The sequence below is a fragment of the Globicephala melas genome, chromosome 14, assembly GCF_963455315.2.
Source record: "Globicephala melas chromosome 14, mGloMel1.2, whole genome shotgun sequence".
Classification (NCBI taxonomy): Eukaryota; Metazoa; Chordata; class Mammalia; order Artiodactyla; family Delphinidae; genus Globicephala; species Globicephala melas.
This window is the reverse complement of record NC_083327.1, coordinates 27,433,570-27,460,945: the sequence shown is the minus strand read 5'-3', so window position 1 is coordinate 27,460,945 and position 27,376 is coordinate 27,433,570. Positions and strand designations below refer to the sequence as shown.

Sequence of the window (27,376 nt, the reverse complement as noted above, 5' to 3'; positions counted from 1 at the left end):
GCCTTGTAAAAACTGATAATTTCCACCTTCAGAAAATATTCTAATATTAGTTTCCATCTAGTGCTTTTGAAGTACCAATGAAGGAAACAAAGGGAAGTACGAGATATGTGACTTACTCTTCTTCTTGTCCCTAGAATCTAACATAAGGTTGGGACATGGTAGAAACTCAGTAAGTATTTAGTGCTAAACTGAAGGAAAGGGAAGATAATTTTAAAGACACAGAATGAATTATGTTTTGCTAAGTGTATTAGTTTTCTATTACTACCACAACGAATTAACACAAATTTAATGGCTTAACACAATGAAAATTTATTATCTTACAGTTTTATAGGTCAGAATTTGACATGGGTCTCACTAGGCTAATATCAAGGGGTTGCACTGAACTACATTCCTTTCTAGAGGCTCCAAGGAAGAAGCGGTTTCCTTGCTGTTGTGAGCTTGTGGAAGACACCACATTGTGTGGCTCATGACTTTTCTAACCCCATTTCAAAAGCAGGCAGAGCAAGCTGAGTCCTTTTAAGATCACTTATCTCTGACTCTCTCTTTTCCCTCTTCTACATTTAGGGACTCCAATGATTAGATTAGTCCCACCTCAAGGTGAACTGATTAGCAACCTTAATTATGCATCTGCATCCTTAATTCCTTTTGCCTTGTAAGGCAATATATTCAGAGATTCTGGGCATTAGAATGTGTACATCTTTAGGGCCATTATTCTGAATACTACACTATGTTTTTTGAAAATTTTATAAAAAAAAGGTACTCATCTGTGATACTTTAAAGACTTGAAAAGGATACATATCTATCAGTGGCTTCTATCTGCTATCTGAGACATTATTATAATATAATGGTTGGAATTTAAATATAACATTAATACTTCATTTTAATTTCATCATTCTTTTCTAGAAAAAAAAAGGTTAAACCGCTAATATTTATACACATAACACTTTAATTGTAAAGCAAATAATTAACCAGCTTGTACTGTGAGATACAAAAGTATCATTACCTCACAGAGCAATTCAATAAAAATAAAAATGAGGCCATTTATATCAAAGGAAAAATATGAATGTTAAAGAAGTCAAAGCACATTCAACCATATAGCAATTTAAATAGCCTTCACTGACTGTTTTCTTCAATTAAAAAAATGCCAGGGTCAGCATGATAATTCCATGGACCAAAATAGTGTTTTGTGTGCACTATTTTTATAGTTAAATTATTCTTTGCCTAATAATGATAAGTATAATAGGAAGTGACATCAGCAACATGGTGGCATAAGATGGTCCTCCTTTATATCTCCCTTTTTAATTAGATATCCTTACATAAATGAATCTCCTCTGTGGGTATTTTGGGACCTAGCACCTCACTCCGAAGGACCTGTGAGGAATCTCCGCCAACAGTGTAGCAAGAAACAGACAAATCTCTCTAAGGGCTGCCAAACCAGCAGGGTCAGCAAATCTGCCTAGACCCCCACTGGCTGCTATCAGGCAAAAATTGAGTGAGTGCTATCCCTGGCAGGCACTCATGCATGAAAGAAAACTTGCAGAAGTCCAGCCTTCACAAAAGGACTTGAATTTGGTCACAGAGAAGGAATTATGAGAAACTTTACTGGTGCTGCCCCTCCCCCAAGGAAACACTGAACAAGGTTGATTTATCCAGTGGAGGTAACCTCTCCTTCATGGGGAAAAGAAAGCACTGGGTAACAGGCTACCCCAGCTGGGCAGGATATGGCTGGAGAAACCCATTTCTCTTCACCAGCACCTGGAGTACTAAGGTGGGAGCTTCACAACTGAGGGAAGGGAGGATGATGGCAAAGAGGAGAAAAGAATTTCGAATAGCATTAAAGGGGTAGCACGCCAGCCATGAGCCTGTTGGAACACCACCCACTGAGATTGCACAACTAGGTCTGTGGGCACTCTCAATACACCTCAGTGCTGTCACCCACACCTCCTCCCACTTTGCTGCGGCTCCTTGTGCTCACTCCAGAGTGAACCTCCGGAAATGTGTGCTGGTAAACAGGGAGCCCACTAAGAAAACAAGACACCACAGTCAGTGGTTTCTCACAGTAAGTGGGAAACCACAAATCTGAGCTATAGTGGCTACATTCTGAGAAACAAAAGAGGTTTCCAACAGCCAACCTGGTGAAACGTTAAAAGCCAAGTAGACATAAAAGCTTAAAAGTCTGCCCACAGGGGATAAGAAGTATACTGGAGCAGATATAGCTTCACAGGGGAAAAAACTCAAATATCAACACTATAAAGATAATATGTCATATGCAGAGGGCACGAGCAGAGTTAAGGAGGTATCTACTCCTTCAAATGTGACAGCGTCAAACCATATCCACAAGAACTATAAATAAAACCAAGGAAATACAGCATCACAAAAAGAAAATAGTATTTTCCAGCAACCAAGCTACAAGGTGCAGAACATATGATCTAACTAATAAAGAATTCAAATTAGCTATTCCGAAGGAACTCAACAAGTTACAAGAAAACTCAGAAAGACAACTCAATGAAATCAGGAATAAAATGATTTCTTTATTTCCTTTTCTTTATTAAAGAGAAGGAAATTATTAATATTATTATAAAGAACCAAACAAAATTCTGAAACTGAAAATTCAATGAATGACCTGAAGAATTATGCAATACAGAAAATCTGCAGCAGGCCTGACTATATGGAAGAAAAAAAAAATGTAACTTGGAGGATAGGAATTTTGAAATGACAGAAGAGGGAATTTAGATTAAAAAAGAGCAAAGAAAGCCTACGTGATCTATGAATATCCATCAAAAAGGCAAATATCAGAATCATCAGGGTTCCAGCCAGAGAAGGGGGAGGGCAGGGAGTTAATTTAAAGAAATAATAGCTGAGAACTTCCAAAATCTGAGGAAATACTTGGATATACAAGTCTACAAGGCTAACAGACAATCCTATTATCTTAATGCAAAATGACATTCTCTGAGACTTTAAAGGCAGGCAGGGAAAAAATAAAAAAAGAATTAAATCTACAATGGACTGCCATTAGGCTATCAGCAGATTTCTTTGCAGAAACTCTTCAGGCCAGGGGACAGCAGAATGACATATCTGAAGAGCTGAAAGATAAAAATGGTCAGCCAAGAATGCTTTATCTAGCAAAATTATTCTTCATATATGAAGAAGTAAAGTAAAGGCTTTCCCAGACAAACAAAATCTAAGGGAGTTCACCACGACTACACCTGCCTTGCAAGAAATGCTTAAAGGAGTTCTTCAAGCTGAAATGAAAACAGGCTAATCAGCCAAATGAAAACATACAAAATTACACAATACACTGGACAAATTGAGAAATATACAGTCAGACTTAGAAAACTATAACTCTGTAGTAGTATGGTGTGTTAACTATTCAACTATAGTATAAAGGCTAAATGAAAGAGTAGGAAAAGTAACTATAGCTGCTATAAGTTGTTAATAAATATACAACAAAAAAGAGGTAAATTGTGACATCAATAATACAAAGGGAGGAGCAAAATGGTAGACACATTAGGGAGTAAAAATAAGTTGCTTTCAGCCTGAATTGGACTTTTTTATGTGTAAGATGTTTTACACATAACCCCCTTGGTAACAATAAAACAAAAATCTGGAGGAGATCCACAAAAGACAAAAAAGGGGGAAAAAGAGCATACCACCATGGAAAATAACCAATATACAAATGCAGGCAGAAAGGGAGAAATAATGGAAATACAAAACCAAAATGCAATTAATAAAGTGGCATTAATAAGTCCTCACATATTAATAATTACTTAAATGTAAATGGATTGAATTCACCAATCAAAAGGCACATAAGTGGCTGGATGGATGAAAAACAAGACCCAACTGTATGGTGCCAACAAGAAAACTTTAAGGATGCACATAAACTCAAAGTGAAAGGATGAAAAGATATTCCATGCAAGTGGAAACCAAAAGGAAGCTGGGACAGCTATACTTATAACAATCAAGAGCTGGAAAATCTACAAATGTATGGAAACTAAACAACAAACTTATGAACAATCAATGGGTGAACGAAGAAATCAAAATGGGTATCAAAGATTATCTTAAAACAAATGAAAATAAAAACACATCATCTGTAAACCTATGGGATGCTGCAAAAGCAGATCTGAGAGGAAAGTTTACAGTGATAAATGCAGATATTAAGAAATGGGAAAAATTGCAAAGAAACAATCTAATTTTACACCTTGAGGAATCAATACATGACAAGAGAACCAAGAACAGCCTACGGGGAAAGGACAGTCTCTTCAACAAGTGATGCTGGGAAAACTAAATAACCATACGTAGAAAAGAAAGTTGGGCCTATCCTACACTACTCACAAAAATCACCTTGAAAAGGATCAAAGAGTAAACATAAGACCTGATATAAAACACCCTGAAGTAAACATAGGATGGAAGATCTTTGATATTGGTCTTGGCACTGATATTTTGCATATGACACCAAAAGCACAAATAACAAAAGAAAAAATCAGCAAGTGGAACTATATCAATCTTAAAAGCTTCTACAGAGCAAAAGCAACAACAGCACAATTAAAAGGCACCGACAGAATGGGAGAAATTATTTGCAAACCATGTAATGAATAAGGGATTAATATCCATCAGTTACAAAAACTTCATATAACTCAGTAACAAAAACCAAACAAACAAGCAAACAATCCAATTTTCAAATGGGCAGAGGAACCGAAGAGGCATTTTTCCAAGGAAGACATGCAAATGGCCAACAGGTACGTGAAAAAATTACGAATCACCTGGAAAATACAAATCAAAACCACAGCGAGGAGACTCTGGGAGGGCTCACGCCAAGGAGTACTTCCCAGAACTTCTGCTGCCAGTGTCCCTGTCCCCACGGTGAGCCACAGCCACCCCCCGCCTCTGCAGGAGACCCTCCAACACTAGAGGCCTTGTGGCTGACAGGGTCTTGGTGCTCCAGCTGGGTGTCAGGCCTGTGTCTCTGAGGTGGGAGAGCCAAGTTCAGGACATCGGTCCACCAGAGACCTCCCAGCTCCATGTAAAATCAAAAGGCGAAAGCTCTCCCAGAGATCTCCATCTTAATGATAAGACCCAGCTCCACTCAACGATCAGCAAAATACAGTGCTGGACACCCTATGCCAAACAACTAGCAAGACAGGAACACAACCACACCCATTACCAGAGAGACTGACTAAAATCATAGTAAGGTCACAGACACCACAAAACACACCACTGGACGTGGTCCTGCCACCAGAAAGACAAAATGCAGTCTTATCCACCAGAACACAGGCACTAGTCCCCTGCACCAGGAAGCCTACACAACCCACTGAATCAGTCTTAGCCACTGGGGACAGATACCAAAAACAATGGGAACTATGTACCTGCAGCCTGTGAAAAGGAGACCCCAAACACTGTAAGTGAAGCAAAATGAGAAGACAGAGAAACACGCAGCAGATGAAGGAGCAAGGTAAAAACCCACCAGACCTAACAAATGAAGAGGATATAGGCAGTCTACCTGAAAAAGAATTCAGAATAATGATAGTAAAGATGATCCAAAACCTTGGAAATAGAATGGAAAAAATACAAGAATCATTTAACAAGGACCTAAAAGAACTAAAGAGCAAACAAACAATGATGAACAACACAATAAATAAAATTAAAAATTCTCTAGAAGGAATCAATAGCAGAATAACTAAGGCAGAAGAACAGATAAGTGACCTGGAAGATAACATAGTGGAAATAACTACTGCAGAGCAGAATAAAGAAAAAAAAGAATGAAAAGAATTTAAGGCAGTCTTAGAGATCTCTGGGACAACATTAAATGCACCAACATTCGAATTATAGGGGTCCCAGAAGAAGAAAAGAAAAAGAAAGGGACTGAGAAAATATTTGAAGAGATTATAGTTGAAAACTTCCCTAATATGGAAAAGGAAATAGTCAATCAAGACCAGGAAGCACAGAGAGTCCCATACAGGATAAATCCAAGGAGAAACACGCCAAGACACATATTAATCAAACTATCAAAAATTAAATACAAAGAAAAAATATTAAAAGCAGCAAGGGAAAAACAACAAATAACATACAAGGGAATCCCCATAAGGTTAACAGCTGATCTTTCAGCAGAAACTCTGCAAGCCAGAAGGGAGTGGCAGGACATATTTAAAGTGATGAAAGGGAAAAACCTACAACCGAGATTACCCAGAAAGGATCTCATTCAGATTCGACAGAGAAATTAAAACCTTTACAGACAAGCAAAAACTAAGAGAATTCAGCACCACCAAACCAGCTTTACAACAGATGCTAAAGGAACTTCTCTAGGCAGGAAACACTAGAGAAGGAAAAGACCTACAATAACAAACCCAAAACAATTAAGAAAATGGTAATACATTATCGATACATACATATCAATAATTATCTTAAATGTAAATGGATTAATTGCTCCAACCAAAAGACACAGACTGGCTGAATGGATACAAAAACAAGACTGGCATATATGCTGTCTACAAGAGACCTACTTCAGACCTAGGGACACATACAGACTGAAAGTGAGGGGATGGAAAAAGATATTCCATGCAAATGGAAATCAAAATATATCTGGAGTAGCAATTCTTCTATCAGACAAAATAAACTTTAAAGTAAAGACTATTACAAGAGACAAAGAAGGACACTACATAATAATCAAGGGATCGATCCAAGAAGAAGATATAACAATTGTAAATATTTATGAACCCAACACAGAAGCACCTCAATACATAAGGCAAATGCTAACAGCCATAAAAGGGGAAATCGACAGTAACACAATAATAGTAGGGGACTTTTAACACCCCACTTTCACCAATGGTCAGATCATCCAAAATGAAAATAAGGAAACACAAGCTGTAAATGATACATTAAACAAATGGACTTAATTGATATTTATAGGACATTCCATCCAAAAACAACAGAATACACATTTTTCTCAAGTGCTCATGGGACATTCTCCAGGATAGATCATATCTTGGGTCACAAATCAAGCCTTGTTAAATGTAAGAAAATTGAAATTGTATCAAGTATCTTTTCCGACCACAATGCTATGAGACTAGATATCAACTATAGGAAAAAATACAAACACATGGAGGCTAAACAATACACTACTTAATAACCAAGAGATCACTGAAGAAATCAAAGAGAACATCAAAAAATACCTAGAAACAAATGACAATGAAACCACGATGACCCAAAACCTATGGGATGCAGTAAAAGCAGTTCTAAGAGGGAAGTTTATAGCAATACAATCCTACTTCAAGAAACAAGAAACATCGCAAATAAACCTTACACCTAAAGCAACTAGAGAAAGAAGAACAAAAAAACCCCAAAGTTAGCAGAAGGAAAGAAATCATAAAGATCAGATCAAAACCACAGTGAGATATCCTTTCACAGCTGTATCAATAGCTATCACCAAGAAAACAAGAGTGACAAGTGTTGGTGAAGATGTGGGGGAAAAAGGGAACTCTTGTGCACAGCTGTTGGGACTATAAACAGTTTAGTCACTATGGAGAAGAGTACAGGAATTCCTCAAAAAATTACAAACAGAACTACCACTGCTACCATTGATGTAGCAATCTGACTTCTGGGAATATATCCAAAGGAAATGAAAACAGGTTAGTAAAGTGATACGTGCACTACCAAGTTTAATGCAGCATTATTCACAATAACCAATGTACAAAAACAACCTAAGTGTCCACCAATGAGTAAATGTGGTGTGTGTATATATATTCCATTATATATATATGGAAATGGATATTTTGCTACAAGCAAAAAGGAAATCCTACCATTTGCAACAACATGATGGATAGTGAGGATTTATGCTAAGTGAGATAAGTCAGACACAGAAAGACAAATATTACAAATTATCTCTTATATGTGGAATATAAAAAAAATATTGAACACAAGGAAACAGAATGGAAGGGTGGTTACTAGGGGATCAGAAGTGGGGAAATGGGAGATATACTGTTTAAGGTACACACTTGCAACTAGTATATAAATTAAGACGTGGAGATACAATACACAGTACAATGATTATAGACAACAAAACTGAATCATAAACATGAAACTTACTAAAAGTCTATGTGTTAATTATTCCCATCACTAAAGAAATGATAATTAGGGGATGTGATAGAGGTTTTAGCTAACGCTATAATGGCAATCATACTGAAATATAAATATATAAAATCAATATCCTACACATCTTAAACCTATATAACATTATATGTCAGTTATTTCTCAATAAAATGAGTATAATTCAATATTTAACTGATAAGGAAATAATTTATTTACAGATAGACTGTAATATCACTTTTATTATTCACAAGTGTTAGGTGTTCCCCAGTGGAAAATCAACCAAAGAAATAAAATATTTGCATCAATAGTGTGACTGTCAACACTTAAAATTAAAATTGTACTGTTGACAATGTTTTAAAACATTTCATGTTCAAAAAATTATATAGCAGTAAATAATATATGGGGGAAGATCTTTATAAATGTTAGGCATAAGTCTAAATATGAACTGAAACTCTTCCTAATCACAATTAAAATTATAAAATATGCAGTATGTCATTTATATATTTATATATAATAGTTATATGTGTTATGAGTATGTGTACATGTAAGCTATACATCTGAGATTTAAAAAAACCCTCATTGTATACTTTCATAGCCATAAACAAATCAATCTTGAAATAATAAAAATGACTTGAATGTGAAACAAATACTTTGTAGAAAATAGGAAAAAAGTCTTTTGAAAGATCCTCCAGGGGCTTCCCTGGTGGCGCAGCGGTTGGGAGTCTGCCTGCCGATGCTGGGGACGCGGGTTCATGCCCCGGTCCGGGAGGATCCCACGTGCCGCGGAGCGGCTGGGCCCGTGAGCCATGGCTGCTGGGCTTGTGCGTCCGGAGCCTATGCTCCGCAATGCGAGAGACCACAACAGTGAGAGGCCTGCGTACCGCAAAAAAAAAAAAAAAAAAAAGAAAGATCCTCCAAAAGTAAATTGTAAATAGAGGCAGATACATACACACAGAGCAGTCAATGCTCTCTCAATTTACCAATCCTATTTTATGTCATATTTTGTCATACAACATAGAAACTAGAGCTATAAATATATACTAGAATGTTAGATTTTCAAAAAATAGTTGAAAAGTAACCAATTACTCCACAAAAGAAAAACAAGTCACCTTGCACATAGTTGATGTAGATTCACAGGACTTTATATTGTTTTGTTCATGAAAAAGTCTTGCATGTCTCTATACCCATATCAGCTCAACGGTGAGTTGGCACCTTCTGAAGAGTCAGAAAAATGTTAGAATACCCAATTTCTTCTTGTGGCCCTAGTGCTAGAGACACTAACAAGACAGAGGGAACCAAAACAGGGAGAGTTTTATAAAGGGTATATTAATAAATTGAAGAATTTTCAGACACCCAATTACACATTTTTTTCATATTATTTACTTGTGGGACAACATGTAAATATGTGTAATTGGAGTGCCAGAAGTTAGCGGGAAGAGAAAGTTGAGAGGAAGGGGGGGACAACAATAAGAATAATTTGTGACTTCCCAACAATTAAGTTAAAGAGGCATGTTGTAAACGTCAGAGCAATCATAAAATAAATAAAATGAAGGAATATATCTAATAAGCCAGAAGAGAATATAAGATGGAATAAACATTTTCAATACAAGTAAAGGCAGAAAAAAGCAGGAAAAGGAATAGAACAGAGAGAAACAGAAAACAAATAGCAAAATGAAACATTTAAAATCAACCATATCAGTATTACATTAAATATAAATGAAATAAACAGGAGTTAAAATATAAGAGTTTGTCAGACTAGTTTAAAAAACAAACAAAAAAAGACCAAATTCTATGCTACATGCCTAAAGTATGAAATATCACAAATGTGCATCAAGATGAATGCAGAAACAACTTGCTATAATCATACAATGGAATACTATTAAGCAATAATAATGACTAAACTACTGATAGAGTCAACAACATGGGTAAATTTCAAAACAGCATACTGAGCAAAAGACTCCCCCCCACGCCACACACACACATAACTGTTTGATGATTCTATTTTTATATAATAATAGAACATTTACAACTACTACTCTACAGTGATAAAAATAAGATACATAGTTTCCTGGAATGTAGGGAGGGCTGAATAAGGGAAGCTATAGAATATTTTACTTCATGATTGGGGTGATATTTATACAGATGTACCTCAAAGTGAGAGAATTCATTGAAGCTTATGTCAATCATAATTTAATGAAATTCAGAAGGAGTATTAAATTAGAAATAAAATTAGTATTAAATTAGAATAAAAATATTATATCCAGAAATGTTAGTGTTAACATGTTAAAAGATGCTTAACAACACTTTAATTTATGGTATGTAAGTTTAAAATTATAATTAACAACCATGTGAAGACTAATTAGTAATTAATGTTCTATAAAAAATTTATACAAACTCACATACATATACATACACACTCACATACATACACACACATATTTAAACACACAGGTAAAATAATTACCAATTGAAGCTGAGTACATTTGTTTCATGTGCGTTTCAATGACATAAGGATCCCGAGAGCTGTAACTTCCCAACTCAGGGTAAAAGCTGGAGCCAATGTCATCTGGGGGGTTGTGTTTCCCTTGTGGATATTTCTTGGCTATTCTAAGGTCCCAATGCGAGAGGATTGGATGGTTCCAATGTATATATTTACCATCAAATTGTGGATTTCCATACCAGCTGTAATAAAATACATGTAAAAAATAATTCCGAGGTGGCAGTTCTTCTGGGTAAGGTTCAGAGGCTTTGGAAGGTTTCATAGTGATTTCAACACTTTTTAAATTCTTGACGTTTGTATCACTGTCGATTCTGTCACTCTTTTGGGAATCAAAAGTTTTTACCAAATGAGGAGTTTGTTGCCGAATTTCTGGAAGAAGGTCAAGTCCAAAAGGATCTCCAAAAGCAGCTTTATGTGGTCTCAGCATTTTTAAACCCATCATCAGAGAGAAAATAAATAGAATAAAAAGTGACAAAGTGATGCAAGTCCTTCTTCGAAACTTTGCCATGATGTCATACTTTAAATTCCAAAATGGTAAATGTTTAGCTGTAATTTATTGAAAACCGGTAATTAATAAGTGGCATTAACAATACTTTCCAATATATTCAAAAGGAAAACTAAACTCCATAAACTGTTACACTGCAAAATTTTAAAGTGCATTATGACATTAACTATATAATCAAATCTTTATACAAAAGAATCTACATATGGCTAGACTGAACAGCAGTATGTATTCAGAAATATCACAATTGCATTTTTGTCAGACCAAGATTTTAAGAATTTAAGAAAATGAATATATTCTTCATCATTTGGACAGATTTTACATATACTGACTATAGAAAGGAAACACTCCATATAGAGAGACTAAAATTTTCTAAATATAAATATAAAATGAAGAGTTCATATTTAAAAAGGAAATATTTGAGTATATTAAAGACCTAGTCATTAAATGGAATTTCAAAAACTTATTCTTTGACTACCTCACTTCTAATGACCTGTTCTTCCACCGCATTTCACCAACTCAGGTGTCATACTCATAATCTTGATCTCGTCATTTTCAATCAAAACCATTATTTCATTTTTTTCCATTTTCTACACATACCCTTCCATGCTTTGAGCCTCTCTACTTCAGTACTCCCACGCAGTCAATTCCTTTACCTTTTTGAGATGTCTAATCCACTGATTCTACCACTTTTTCACTATCACTTTTTTTTTTTTTTTTTTGCGGTATGCTGGCCTCTCACTGCTGTGGCCTCTCCCGTTGCGGAGCACAGGCTCCGGAGGAGCAGGCTCAGCGGCCATGGCTCACGGGCCCAGCCGCTCCGCAGCATGTGGGATCCTCCTGGACCGGGGCAAGAACCCATGTCCCCTGCATCGGCAGGCAGATTCCCAACCACTGCGCCACCAGGGAAGCCCAGTACCACTTTTTTCTTCATGTTTTGTCTCTAGTGAAGCAGTTTATAGGCCATAGTTCAGCACTGAAATTCCTCATTTGCAAAACAGTAGGTCCTCCATATCCACAGGTTGTTTGAATCCACAGAAGAGGAACCCACAGATACAGAGGGCAAACTGTACTATGCCACTTTACATAAGGAATTTGAGCATCCACAGATTTTGGTATCCACGTGGGTCCTGGAACCAATCCCAGCCCCCTCACGGATACTAAAGGACAACTGTACCCTTAACTTCCTTTACTTCTCTCCTTCCTTAATACTTATCTGGTAGAACCTCAAATAAATGATGCCTGGCTTGACCTTGATCCAGAATTACATAATGATATTGGAGAAAAACACACACCATGTTGACTTTTCACTCTGAATTTATGACCATAAATTTCGGACATTCAAGATGGCTTAACAAGCCTATTACTATACCCCAGTACTTTCACTTTTCTAACCTCAAAGAATTATTTCATTCCTTCTCATTTTTCATCAAACGTGCTACTAAATCACCAATTTCCTTTATTCTCTTCAGATAGACATGTCCTATACTTTGTAGAGAAAACAGAATCAATCACATAAGAAATCCTTTATCTTCCTATTAAGAAATTAACCTAGTAACATCTACTGTTTCATGTCAGCAAATATTTCCAATTTTAACTTTAGTATTGTTTCACTGCTTTGCTTTACTTCTTCAAGAAGTGCTATTACTTTTATTGAATCTTTGCTGAATTTTTACAACTGCACCTTCTTTTTTTCACCTCTTTCTTCATTTAATTTTGATTTTTTAAGTGTCTTGTTACCCTCTATTTCTCATATGGCATTATCTGTTATGTTTGTCTTCTAGTCTTCAGATAGGAATATGAATTTTGTCGATTTTAATTATCTTAATATTCTCTCATTTCTGAGTTTTCATAATTGTAATTTACTTGTTCATTCATATCTCACATAATTACTTTGTTTACTTGTATTTAAATATTAAGTTACAGTTGTTATATATTTATGAACATGGTTTTCTGGCATGCTTCAAGTATTTACAAGTTTAACTTTTTTGCCCATAATGACTTTGCATGGAATTTGACTCAAATTATTTTTTTTGTTGCTAAATATTACATGAAATAATTTTCCTTAATGTTTGAAATGAATGTTCAATCATGATAGTTTTTCTAGCTTCACAACTCTAGCAATCATTCTTCTGTTGTTTTTGCGAAGTTTTAATGTGGCCTTGAATTTTTTTCCGAGATCAGTTGGGGTTTACTCCATTCCCACATTTACCTGGAATTTTTTATTTCCCTCACTTTTATTTTGTTCCTACCCTGCTCAATTTGAAAGTTATTTCCAGAAGTTCCTCTTCAATATGAGGCTTTGTCCTGAAAATGAGCTTCAGCTACTTAGATTTATTTTAAAATTTTATAAATAAATAAATTTATATCTTTTTGTTATTGATTTCTAGTGTGAGTTAACTGAAAATCTTTCCAGTGTGATTTCAACCCTTTGAAATATGTTGAGACTTGCTTTAAGGCTCAACCTATGAACAATTTTGTTAAGTATCCCATATGCACCAGAAAGGAATATATATTAGGCAGCTAGTGGTTACTGAGTTCTACATATGTCTACCAAACCAAATACACTAAGCATGTGCGTTATATTTTTCATATTCTCACTCATCTTTCTTCTACTTGTGTTAAAAATCCCCCACTATCATTATGCCATGTCTATAACTGCTTACATTATATAATTGTCACTGATGTTATTATGTGGAGACAAATTTAGGAGTTATATTTTCCTGAAGTATTAAATCTTGTTTTATAATGAAATGTTCCTTCCCTTCTCTACTGATAGGTTTTGACTTAAATTCCACTCTAATATTAATATAGCTATAACATATTTTATTGGGTTCATGTTGGCACAAAATACATTTTTATCACCTGTCACCTTAAAGACTAGTTTTTTTTTTAAATATGACATTGCTTTATTGTTATTGTTGGTTTTAATCTAATCTGATAGTCTCTGTCCAATAATTATAGTATTCAGCACATTTACAATTCTACAAATATGGATACTATAGCTTTAAATCTACTTCCTACTTTTATCCTTAAATCTACCCTTACCCTTCTACTTGCTTTCCTTTTGGATTCCTTCTTACTGGCCCTAATTTCTCTCTTACCTTTTTTTTTTTTTTTGTGGTACGCGGGCCTCTCACCGCCGTGCCCCTCCCGTTGCAGAGCACAGGCTCCAGACATGCAGGCCCAGCGGCCACGGCCCACAGGCCCAGCCACTCCGTGGCACGCGGGATCCTCCTGGACTGGAGCACGAACTCGCGTCCCCTGCATCGGCAGGCGGACTCTCAACCACTGCGCCACCAGGGAAGCCCTCTTATCTTCTTTTTAATTGTTACATTCTTCCCTATTTCCTTGTTAATCATACAATCTCTTTGCTATTAATTTAGTTATCTTAGTGATTACAAGCATGTACTCTCACTTGTCAAAATCCAGTATGAATTAGAACTTTACCGTTTCTTAAACAATGAAAGCACTCTTAGAAGATTTTGTTTCCTTTATCCCTGCCCCAACTTTTGGCTCCTATTTTGGTATATTTTATTTTTTTACATATACCTTATACCCCTCCAGATATTATATTGTTCTGTACAGTCAATGTTCATTATATTCACCCTTTCCTTTGTTCTTCACTTGCTCCATATTTCCATTTAAAATATTCTCCCTTAGGATGAAGAAATAATTCCCTTTAATAGGGTCTTTGGTGTTGGTCTGCTGATACTCTTTTCATATTACTTTGTTTGAAAGTATCTTTATTTTGCCTTCACTTGGACTTTTTATGTATACACTTCTATATTCGTAATTATTTTCTTTCAGCACCACCCTTATCTTGTCTTTGATTGTTTATGATGAAAATCCAACTATTATTTTTTCTCTTTATTCCTTTAAGGATAATGTATTTTCTTTTTCTCTGGTTGCTTTTAATATTTTTTCTCTTCATCTTTGGTTTTCAGCTGTTTTCCTATGGAATATATAGTAGTACGGTTCTCTTAACTTTTATCTTGCTTGAGGTTCAAAGTGCCTCTTCAATCTCTGGGTTGGTATCTTTCCTTAGTTTTGTAAAACTCTTGAACATTATCTCTTCAAATACTGCTTTTGCTCAATTATTGCTCTCTTGCTCTCTCATCTCTCATTATGGAATACATTACACACATCACAATTTTATGTCCCATGTGTTTCTTCAATATTTTTTAAAATTTTCCTCCTTTTGTCTCTCCATGGTTGTCTGAATATTTACTTCTGAACTATTTTCAGTTTCCTGATTCTCTCCAGCAGTGATTAATTAATTTAAGTTATAATTTTAGTCATAGAATTTTCATTTGACTCTTCTTAGAGATATCAGTTCTCTGCTAAAATTTTCCATCTTCTTTTTTAACTCCTTGAATTTTTTAATCCCATTTATTTAAAGTCCACCTCTAATAACCTGAATCTGAAATCTTAGGATTCTGTTTCTATTGCCTGTTTGGTTTTTTCCTCTTAATATCTGTACAGTAACTCTTTTTTTTATAGGCTAGGTTATTTTTTTACTGAATTCCAGACATCATATATGAAAATTTTCAGAGACAATGTGAGGCTCTATATATTATTTTCCTTCCGAGAAAGCTTATTTTTGCTTCTTGAAGACTTCTAGGGTAGAGGAAGATTATCTTAATATAATCAGAGATTGAAATCTTCAAAACTAGGTATAAGTCCTTCCGAAGATTGGTGTATTTCTGATTCATCTTTACTCCTTTATACTCATGGGTTCTGATATCAAAGTCACAGGTATTTATCAAGATCCCTCCTCTAGGATGGGCTTTGGAAGGGCCCTGAATTCCAATTTTGGTCCCCAAAGAGCCATGAAACTACCAAAAGCTCTATTCATTTTCTCAGCTGCCGCTTTCTACTTAATTCTCAGCTTCTCTGCAGCTACTTTTGAATCAGAGGTTTTAAATAACCGCCCCCCCCATTTCCTACCCTAATCTCCCAAAGAAAAATTAAGTTTTAGGGCTAGAATCATTCAAATACTTATATAATCCCACCTGAATTCCCTTATATCCTTAGTATAGTGAAAGGTTTTCTATACTTATGACTCAAAATTCAGATGCAATAAATAAAAAACAGATTAATTTAACTACATTAATTTTTAAATATATATATCAAAAGCACTATAAAATAAAGTGAAAGGACAACTGACAAACTGAATGAAAATATTTGCAAGATCTTCTGTGTCACTCAAAACTAGAAAAATGTAAATTAAAACCTCACAAAGGTATCATTTCTTATCTATGAGATTGGCAAAAAATAAAAAGTATGAAACTACATCCTGTTGGCAAGACAGTGAGAAGCACTCCTATGCATTGCTAATGAATGCAAATTTGTACAACATTTTTTGGGGATTGGCAATATCTAAAAAAATTACACATCCATTTTCCTTTTGACTCAGCAATGCTACTTCATGGAATTTACCTTGAAAATACACAACCAATAGTAAGTACATAAGTTCATATACAGCATTGTTTGTAATTGTAAAATGTTGAGTATTCAGAAAAAAATGAGGAAGAGCTCTTTGAGATGACGGAAAGTGTTTTTCTGGATATACTGGCTAAATGAAAAAAGCAAAATGCAAGTAAGAAAAAATACATTTTCTCAAGTGAGCAAAATAAACATAGAAAAACAAGATTCTAATAAGGTTGATTATCTACAGAGTTAGAAACTGGGTGGAAAATAAGGGGAGATGAAAATGGGGTAGAGGGTGGGGAATGGACGTAACTCTTCTCAGAGTATAACATTTTATGCAGTTTTGTCTTTTTGAGCCACACTATATGTCACATATTCAAAACAAACAAAAAATATTTAATGTTAAACTCCAGTTAGTAAGTGGGTTATTTTTTGCTATGAAACAGATTAGCAATTCTTAAAATACTTAACGTATATTGTAAAAATAAGCAATATATGCTGTGAAATGGGGCCCAGGTTTTTCACTGACAAAAAAAAAAGTGAGTTACAAATGTAGGAAGTGGGAGGCTAAAACAAAACTTGTGTTGTCAGATTGCAACTGGCAGTATCAGTATGGATGTATGGCTTTTAAAAGATTAATAAATAGGAGTGTGTGTGTGGGTAGGTGGATGTGTACACATATAAATACATGCAATCTATTTCCTAGCTCTGTCCACTGAGAGAGTACAGAACCAAAGAAATCCTGGCAGCAATAAACACATCTGATGACAAGACTCTGAATTGTATGTAGCCCTGTCTACTTGATAGAACCAGGTTGATTCCAAGAATGTGGCCGAGAAAGTACAAGATGAGCTTGGAACATCTTGCCAGAAAATCAGGAAGTAGTCAAAAACTGTAGAGACATGTCCATAGGACACAGGAGTCAGCTTGAAGGGGCAACTACCGACTAAATCTGGGACAGTTTCAGCATCAAAATAATGACGAAGAATAATAAATTATAGACATTAAAATAAGAATTCATGAATCTATACTGACATTTTTAAAATGTAAAAATAAATAAATGGAATAAAGAAGACATTTTAGAATACCAACTAATAAATTTAGATGGAATAATGTAATTGGACTATCACTATTTGGCTACTACCATAACTGTATCAAGGAAGAATCATTAATGGATATTAAATGAGGGGTTAAAAGAAGCAGGGTTTATGAGAAACAGGGTATCTACATATTGGCAAAGCATCTCCCCCCCAAAAGATATCCAATTAACTACAAAGAGAGACATAGTAACTTAACAGTGCAGAACCTAGCAGACACCACCTTAAACAAGTGATCAAAATTAACTTCAGCAGTTAATTTTGAATAAGTAGATATCTTGAGTCTACAGAGTGGATGCTCTAAGAAGAACACAGAATCACTGCTGTGGTATTTCTGTTAGTATTAATACAGATCTAATCACAAAGATACATCAGACAACATATTAAGATACTCACATACACAGATACGTACCTACATATATATATGTATACATATATACATATATATGCATATGTACACATATTACATATAATATGTATGTAAAATTATATACAATGTAATATATGAGTGTGTGTGTGTGTGTGTGTAATGATAAAGCAAATGTGGCAAAATATTACCATTTGGTGAAGCTGCAGGAAAAATATACAGGGATTGTCGAGTTGTCTGTATTACTTTTGAATCTTTAAGTCTAAAATTATTTGAAAATGGAAAAGAAAAAAGAAAGACTATCACCAGCAAACTGGAGGACATGAACTCTTAACATAATACCTGCTTATTTCGGGGAAGGACCAACTCATACAGTCCTTAAGCTTTGCACTGCAGGACTCCAGGGAGTGATATTCCTATGTATGGAACGTGACAGCGTTGTGCATAGGAATAAAGGATGAGATAACCATTTTGACCTGCTTCTATGATTTGCTGTCCTAAAATTTCCAAGTTGTCAAGATAAAAACAAATCCTTCCCTTTACTTAAAGAAGGTAAGAATTTTGACAAGCCATTAAGTAGAAAAAAAATTATGGATATAATATAATCTCAACTACAGAGAGGAAGGAAGTGTACTTAAACATGTATAATGATTACCTCTGGGTAACCATTTACTCAGTGATATTTTCTTATGCTGTCTTCTAAAATTAGAACATAATATTTCATAAGGAAGAAAAGTTTGTTTGGAGTAGGTATTTTATGAGGAAATAATCAATGGTAATGAATATTGACAAATCATAGAGAATGGGAGGAATGACTACTAGATTCAGAAATTAGTAAGACATTGATTTTTGAAATGTTGATCAGCTGAATGGGTGAAATGCATGGAAGAGTCAGGATACATAATGGAAAGAATACTGATTTTGAAATCTGAAGATCTAAGTTCAAATCAGCTTTGTTGACCTAATTGTGTGACCCTGAGTTTTTTTAATCATCTTAAAAGAAAAAAATTAACTGTTCTGTTTTCTGACAAAGTTGTTCTGTAAATCATGCAAGATAACGTATGTGAAATAAAATGTAAAAGGGTAATGTTTTAATCAAATGTAAATACTGATCGGATTTTAAAAAAAGAAAAGTGAAGAAATATATGAAACAAATAGTTCTGAGACATTTTTCTATTTGTTAGATTCATTTCTCAGAGCTATGGATGAACACAAAACACAAAATATCTATTTATAAAAGCCGCATTTCCCCCCCTTTTGCCTCTAAATCTAATTTCTCTTTTCTTTTTATTTAATTCATTCATTTAAAATGTTTATCACATCATTATAGGTGATCCACTGGCTCTACCCCAACCTCCTGATCTCAGTGAACAATAAGGCATCTCAACCTAAATAAAGGCAGCAAACCACTGTGATTAGAAGCATGGGCTCTGCAGTTCAAATGCCTGGGTTCAAATTCTAGCTGTGCCTTTTTTTAGCCATTTCACCTATACAAGTGGCTTGATCTTTTCCCGGCTTCTTTTCTCATCTTCACGAGTTATTACCTCACTCAGAGGATTTTTGTGAAGATGAAATAAGTTAATGTTATAAAACCCTTAGAATCATTTCTGGCTTAGTGTAACACTGAATAAATATGAACAATTATTTATTCTCATGATGATTATTATTAAAGATGGGTGTCTGGCAAGCAATCAATAACCAACACATAGTTTACTCTCTCTAAATACCTATTCTCCATATAGCTAACTTCTGAAATACTACTCTAATCCTTCAAGACAAGGCTGAACTGTTGCCTCTTCCTGATACCTCTCCCAATGATTCCAGGGTGAAAAGTACTCACTTTCCCATACAGTCTCTTACACCATTACCTACTTTTTAAATTGGCTTTTTTAATGTATTGCTTCATGCTATTTAATGTATTATACCCCCTACTAGATTGTTCCATAAGGTCCAGAAATAGAGTCCTTACCTTTACACTCTAGTAGAACCCAATATGTCTTACATTTAGTCAGTGGCCATTAAGTGTTCAACTTAAAGAATTTAATTTCTGGCCCTTTTGTTTTTGACATTGGTATTTATTTGGGCAGTATGTGTATAAACAGATTCTACTGACTATACATATAGTTAACATGTTCAGTCTATACTAAACATATTATATAGGAAGAATCATAGATAGATAGATCTAATAATTTCAAAAATCCATTTTAATAAAAATTATCATGTCCAACTTAGCAAAACGATGAAACTTGAGATGCCTAGCAAGTCTAACGATTTTTAGTAGAAAAGGAGTGGTAGAACTACTTATTTGGTTTCAACAAAAGAAAGAAGTTTCAGAAGTCACCTCAGAGGAAAAAAATCCAAGTTAATTGCAGATGTAAAGGTTCCCAAAGTAGTAATGTACTCAATACTCAAGGTACTGGGTAATGAAAATCTAGTATCTTCAAAGGCAGTTTACATGACATAATAATACATAGAAATAATACGTTCTTTTGAAACTCGATGGCTTCTGTTTTTGTGTTTGGTGATTTGGAGGTCTTTTCATCTTTTAAATGATTGTTTTTGACTTGGAGGTCTAGTGAGATATAAGAGATTCAGAATTAGTGTGATATCAATTATGATTTCGAAAAGGATTAGCTCCTACCCTGTTACTCAGAAAAGCCAAAAAGATTTCACTTTTTAATTATTTATTATTATACAGATTTCTGGTTGCTTTTTTCTTTTTCTAGCTGTTTCCTAATATTATTTTCTAAGAAGCCATTGTAGAAAAATATAACTAACACTAGAAGACACACCTGGAACTTTCAAAATCCATTTCTGTACCACGAGTTCCTTGCTTAGGTCGGTTTTAATGTAAACACTTGTACCCTTTCGTTAACAGAAATTCAGTTAAGCATAATCTCATCTTTCCATTTTAATCTTCCCAACAACCTATGATGTAGAACTTCTTTTAAATACCATTTTACAGATGACTGAACTAAGGTACAAAGCATTTGGTAACTTTTTCCAAGTCTCTGGGCTAACAAATGGCTAAGTAACCTGTCTGAGTTTAAGCAACTAGCAAGGAGCTGAGAAGTATGGCTCTAGAATTCAAGCTCTTGTCCTCATCTTATTCCACCTTCCTACAACATTTTAGACAAATCAAGTTTAGAGAATACAACACCATAAATTTTGTGACAGATGAAAACTGCTGACATGTGGTCATGTTTTCATTTAAAGATTATGGATTTAGAAAACAACGATTATCTGTTACTCATAAACTGTAGTCCAAATTTAATCTGAAGAAAGCTTATTATCTTATCATACACTTACTATTCATTGTGTGACTAAAAGCCAGCAGCTCTGGTAATGTTTTATGCATAAAGCCTGAAAATCCACAAGATTCACTACACAACACTATTTTTTCATGATTTACATATAGCTCAACATGAAGGAAGTAACACATTGTCATGAAAACGATGTGCAAACAACGTAACTTAATATTACCAATACCTAGATTTTATTTTGTATTTTTCTTTCAAACTATTGTCTAAATACTTTACCATAATCAAACCATTCCAGTCCAATTTGCCTTTTTTTAAGGTCATATAATTAATATTTTCCTCCCTTGTTTTATTTATTTTTTTAAGCACTTCCTCATTTTCCCTTAACTCTCATCCGCAGGGTCTTGCAACATTGAAGCGAAAACAAACTATCCTAACTGACTAAATTTCAATTTGCTCCTTTAGAAAATGGGAAAAGATACTATTCCAGCAGAGTTGCACCCTGCGATTTAGCAAACGAGAACAGTCTAAGATGATAGCGCCAAACGTGTGAACAGGTGAACGGAAAACCCATTTCTGCCTCGGCCTCCCCCCCCTCGCTCTCCTCTCCGGACGGCCGGGCGGCTGGAGACCGGAGCCCGCCACCTTCCTGCTATAGCCCAAGCCCGGTAGGCCTCGACCTTCCCACTTGCCCGCAAGGCTCAAGGCCGAGTTTGGGGACAAAAGGACACGGCTCTGAAAGGCTTCCATCACTCCCGAAATACCCAGCTTGCTGGGGAGGGAAGGGAAAACCGAGGCGACAGGACGTTCCGCTCCAAAGAAGTGGCAGAGACGACGCCAGCAGGGTCGAGATAAAGTAGTAATATAGAAGGCAATAAAACTAACCCAAAGTAAGGGGTAACAGTGACAGAGTAGGGTGTCCCAAGGTCCCACAGCTCGCAGCTTGAAGCCCCCAGCCGCCAGCCGGAGGGGCGCAAGGTCAAAGGCCGTCTGCAGGCGAGCAGATTGGCTGGCGGGTGAGCGCGCAGGCGCTGGGGGGTGGCCCCGGTACCGGCCAAAACCTCATCTGCAGAGCCCAGAATCCTCCAGCCACTCACCAGGGTCTAGGAATTCAGCCACCAGTAGAGACTCGGCCGCCCGAGACGTTGAAGCTGGGAGTACAGAGAGCCCACAGCGGCCCTGCTGCGAGCCCAAGCAGCCCTGCCTCCCGAAGAGCGCTCGCAGAGCTTTCCGGGAGCCCCGAGGGGCGGGGCCGGGATGGGGCGGGGCTCACTGAGTGGGCGGGTCTCTGGTTTCCAGGCAGAAACCCCTGGGGTCTGTGAGGGACTGGAAGGGGTGTGGGTGAGAAGGGAGAGCATTTTCTGGGCGTCTCGTACGAGTGGAGAAAAGGCGCAGAGTAGAGTTGGGCTGGACTCGCATACTCTTTTCCCAACTAGAGATGACTCATTCCTCTGTTAGAAACTGGTTTTCTAAGGTTCTGCTGGGAAGCTTTCACTAATAAAGGACAGCTGTATTTGATGTGAGGGGTCCAAAAGTTGCTTTTAACTGGAGGACACTGGCTGTTTTCAAATTTTTTAAATTAAGGAACCGCTTGCCCTTTAAAAAAAAATGAAACTTTACTTGAAAGCTAAAAAGTAAACAGATGACATTTTTAATTTGCAAACATATTTATAAAATCACGTTTGTGTTGGAATACTTATAGAAATAATTGAGAACAATGAGGCAGCTGCGAAGAGCAAGAACCTTTGAAATAGGGGTTACAGCTGAAGGTTTTTCACCTTTCATCAGCCTCAGAAGCCAAGAGAATTCTCTATTTTGTTTGGTTACATAGTAACAAGGAAATCCTCACAGCCTAGAAGTTGCTAATGCGAACGATTTTGTAAGGGCTCTCCTTAAAATCTCACTGGATCTTTTAAACAAATTTTAATTGTGAAATATACATATGTGAATGTATCCCATATGTGCACATTTTAAAGAGTAATAAAAGGAATACCCAGGTACCCACTACATACCTGAAGATTCAGAAAAGTACCAGCATTTTTGAAGCCTTTTAAGAGGCCTCTTTAAAAGTATCTCTTTCCCTCCCAGCCAGACATAATTATTACTTTAAGTTTTATATCACTCCTTTACTTGCTTTTTTGAAAAGTTATATATGTATAAGTCCCTAAAAATATAGCTATCCTGGTGTTGTATTTTTATGTAAGTTATACGACATCTTTTCCTCTAACTTCTTTTTTCACTGCACATTCAGGTTTTGAGATTCAGCTACACACAAATCCATTTCACGTGGACTAGGCTGGCACAGCATTATCCATAACACCCACGCTATTGTTAGATTTTAAAACTTTTGCCTGGTGGTAGCATCTGATTGATCTTTTAATTTGCATTTTCCCCCTTGCTAATAGGATTGTGCATCTTTATATGCTTAGTGGCTATTTGGGTTTCTGTGAAATGCCTGTTCTCAATTTTGGCTCATTTTGTTGGCTTGATTGTTTTTTTTTTTTTTTTGCGGTACGCGGGCCTCTTACTGTTGTGGCCTCTCCCGTTGCGGAGCACAGGCTCCGGAAGCGCAGGCTCAGCGGCCATGGCTCATCGGGCCCAGCTGCTCTGTGGCATGTGGGATCTTCCCGAACCGGGGCACGAACCCATGTCCCCTGCCTCAGCAGGCGGACTCTCAACCACTGCGCCACCAGGGAAGCCCGGCTTGATTGTTTTTGAAAATTAATTTGTTGATAATCTTTGTATATTTTTAAAGCTTAAGTACTCCCTCTTGTCAGTTATACGTGTTACGAATAGCTTCTCTTAGCTTGTGGATTGTCTCTCAACTTTTTACGGTATCTTTTGTTGACCAAAAGCTGTATATTTTAAGGTTCTGCTAGTTGAATTTAACAATTTTTTAGATTATAATTTTGTGCTTTTTGCTTTCTTGTTTACAAGGGTCTTCCCAACCAGAGGCCATAAGCTATTCTCTTTTATTTTCTTCTAAAAGTTTTAACGCTTAATTACAAAATATTTTAAACACAGGAAAGTACAGATAACTTAATGAACGACCATGCACTCAACTCTATGTATCCAAACATTTTGCGAGCCCCTCTTCCTTACGTTTCTTCTCTAAAATTTCCTAAGCTATTCTTGTCTCTTTATTTTTTCATATAAACTTTAAGATGAGTCAGCCAAGATCCATAAAAATCCCTACTTGGATTTAATTGGAATGGAATTGGCAGAGGTCTACTGAGGTTCAATGTATATACTGACTGAATTGTGTCCCCAGACTTTCCCAGACTTACTGGTTTAGACAGGCTAGTGAGTGGTGGTTCTGCCTAGTGCTTTCCATCCTTGTTCACATTTTGTCAAACAGAGAAAATCATATTTTCATGAAACATTGAGGCAAACAGCCTACTCGCAGTGAACATGGTGGATCTGCGACTCTGACTATCCCAGACCCTATGTGGTAAATCCTAGGGTCCAAAAGAGTGATATATTGGCATACCTGTAACACATTAATGGCACCCTAGATGAGAAGCTCTTCCCTAGCTAATTAATTTCAATTCACCACAACACAACACTATATAGAGTCTTCAGGAAACTGGGGCTCCTGCAGTTATGCTGGGAGATGACTGAAAACCACAGTGTATGCCACTGTGGCTTGTGGACAGATTGGGAAACCACACATTTGTGGCATCCATCTATGAGTGAGGACTAGGTTTGGACAATCTCATCAGTGCTCTATATAAGCAAGCCCCTGTTTGTCTTCCATGCACTAGTGTTATTTCCCAGCTCTGCATCATGCAGTTTTGTTTCATAACTTAGTGCATGTCTTTGTAGTTCTTTTCTTCTCTTGCAGTAATAGGGGATTTGGAAAAAGGTGAGCTATCAGTGTCCTTTTGGTCATGAGAGATACATTTTGTCATGTTCCTTTTCTGATTGGCTAGTGAGTTTATACCACTTCAGGCTTTAAGCTCCCTATTCTATTTGATTACAGTTTCAAGAGGAATATTAGAATCGTAGCAGTAGAATTTTAATGCAGGCCTGTGTATTCCAGGAAGAAGGGTTTTCTGAGAGTCCAAGTTGATAATGCACCTAGGGACAGCTGGGTCAAGTGGTAACTAGCAAGGCAGATTTTGGTAGCACCAGCCTTTCTGTTATCATATATGGATTTTCAACCCCCTCTTTTCTGTATTATATTTTTTCACAGTAAACTTATAAATTTATAATAACTAGCAAATAGGTATGTGTTCTTAAAATAGAGAATACAACCCTCAGGACCCACACTCCCTTACTTTCATTCTTCTAGGATTCTATGAGATTGGAAACATTACTCAATTTCTATTTCTATCAATTTTTAAAACTGATAAATGGGTGACAATAATTTGCCCTAGAGAGAGAGAGTTATCTAAATGGTCAAATTAAAAGCTGAAAGGAGGTTGTGTCCTGAAATTCCCTACTGCACTGGAAAAGACTAGTGTCTCCTTGACAACATAGATTTTGCCATTTTTATCTTTATGTGTCCGGAGCCAACAAAAATTGTTGTCATGTAACCAGAATTCAACAAACAATTTTTGGGGGTGATAATAGAGTGAAAAATTAGGTTACTTAGTCATTATTATTTAACCCTACTTCCCAATATGTTTTCTCTAGTCCCCAAACTGTCCTACTATCTGTCTCCTTAATACAGTTGCCCCTCAGTATCTGCAGGGGATTCATTGGTTCCAGAACCAACATCCCATACTGAGATCTGTGGAGGCTCAAGAACCTTATATAAAATGGCATACTATTTGCATATAACCCAGGAACATCCTCCCTTATACTTTAAATCATGTCTAGATTATTTATAATACCTAATTCAATGTAAACACTATATAAATAGTTGTAAATACAATGTAAGTGCTATCTAAATAGTTGTTGGAGTGCAGCAAATTCAAGTTCTGCTTTTTGGAACTTTCTGGAATTTTAATTATTTTAAAATAATTTTCAACCTGAGTGTGAATTTGCAGATGTGGAACCTGCAGATACAGAGGGCCAGCTGTATTTCAAGTCTTTTTTTCCCCTCCAGTCTTGGAGGTTTTATTAGAGTCTCCGAGGCAATCATGCCATTCTCTCTCCACTCACCTGAGATGTCTTCTCAGTTCCTGTCCACATCCTCTCCACTCCCATCAGTCAGAGTTATTTTTTGCAGGGAATAGAAACTGAATCTGGCAGCTAAAACACAGATAGGCTTTATGTGAAAAGCTACAGAGTACAGCATGAAGGTGAAGGCTAGTCCTTTAGGCAATGGCAATGGATAGGAACCCAGAAGGGCTGGGAATTGGGAGCACAGCTTCATACAACAGTACAGATTAGGACACTGATACTTTCAGGGATGTACTGAACCCTCAAAGTTGTTGATATCACCATGAATAATTTCTCAATTCTGCCTGCATTATTTGTCTCATTTCTTCAAGATTCAAGTTTTGGGCTGGAATAATCTGCTTAGCTACGCCCAGTTTATATGTCTGTAGCTCCTTAGCTTCCCCAGGTGATGCTATTAGAAGGTGGGGCCATGAGAGCAGAGGTCTCATGAATGAGATTAGTGCCTTCATAAAAGAGGCTTCAGAGAGATCACTTGCCCATTTCTGCCATATGAGTATAAAACTAGAAGTCTACGACCCAGAAGAGGATCCTCACCTCTCCATACTGGCACCTTAATCTTGGACTTCCAGCCTCCAGAACTGTGAAAAATAAATGATGTTTATAAGCCATCTGGTCCATGGTATTTGGTTATAGCATCCCTGGACAAACTAAGACAGCAACTAGACTGGTCAAATGTCTTGACAAAGGCTCTTTTCATTCTCTGATTCAAGCACTTGCCCGGATCACAGCACTCCTGCGTGATGGAGATGGGAGAGAGCTCCAGTGTCATACCTTCCCATACAGAAGTGGCAGGATGTTCACCTCTGGTTGACTGGTGCTGCTAGATGTAAATGCACCAGTGACTGGGTATGGGCCATCTCTCATGAGGGACACCCTGTTCCTTTCACAGGCATGGTGGCAGTTGAGACAGATGCATGCCTTTAGTTGAAAGCTGGGCCAGCAGGGATATGCGACACTTCCTGAGTGGGGAAACTACTTCACAGGTTGATCCAGAGCCTCTTGGTG

General features: G+C 36.5%; 1 protein-coding gene across 2 annotated transcripts in view; it reads right to left on the bottom strand.

Moving 5' to 3' along the window:
• Window positions 1-22,484, bottom strand: part of MANEA (mannosidase endo-alpha) — a 78,870-nt gene extending 56,386 nt beyond the window's left edge. Inside the window, exons 1-2 of one of the 2 annotated variants that reach the window (XM_030859513.2) lie at window positions 22,339-22,484; window positions 10,547-11,128 (exon numbers count right to left, since the gene is read on the bottom strand). In XM_030859513.2, coding sequence (XP_030715373.2) covers window positions 10,547-11,090 — 544 coding nt within the window. In that variant the 5' untranslated portion in view covers window positions 11,091-11,128; window positions 22,339-22,484. Of the gene's footprint in view, window positions 1-10,546; window positions 11,129-22,126; window positions 22,276-22,338 lie in introns of those variants that run through there. The other variant, XM_060283852.2, reaches the window with a different exon arrangement.
• Between the last annotated feature and the right edge of the window lie 4,892 nt (window positions 22,485-27,376).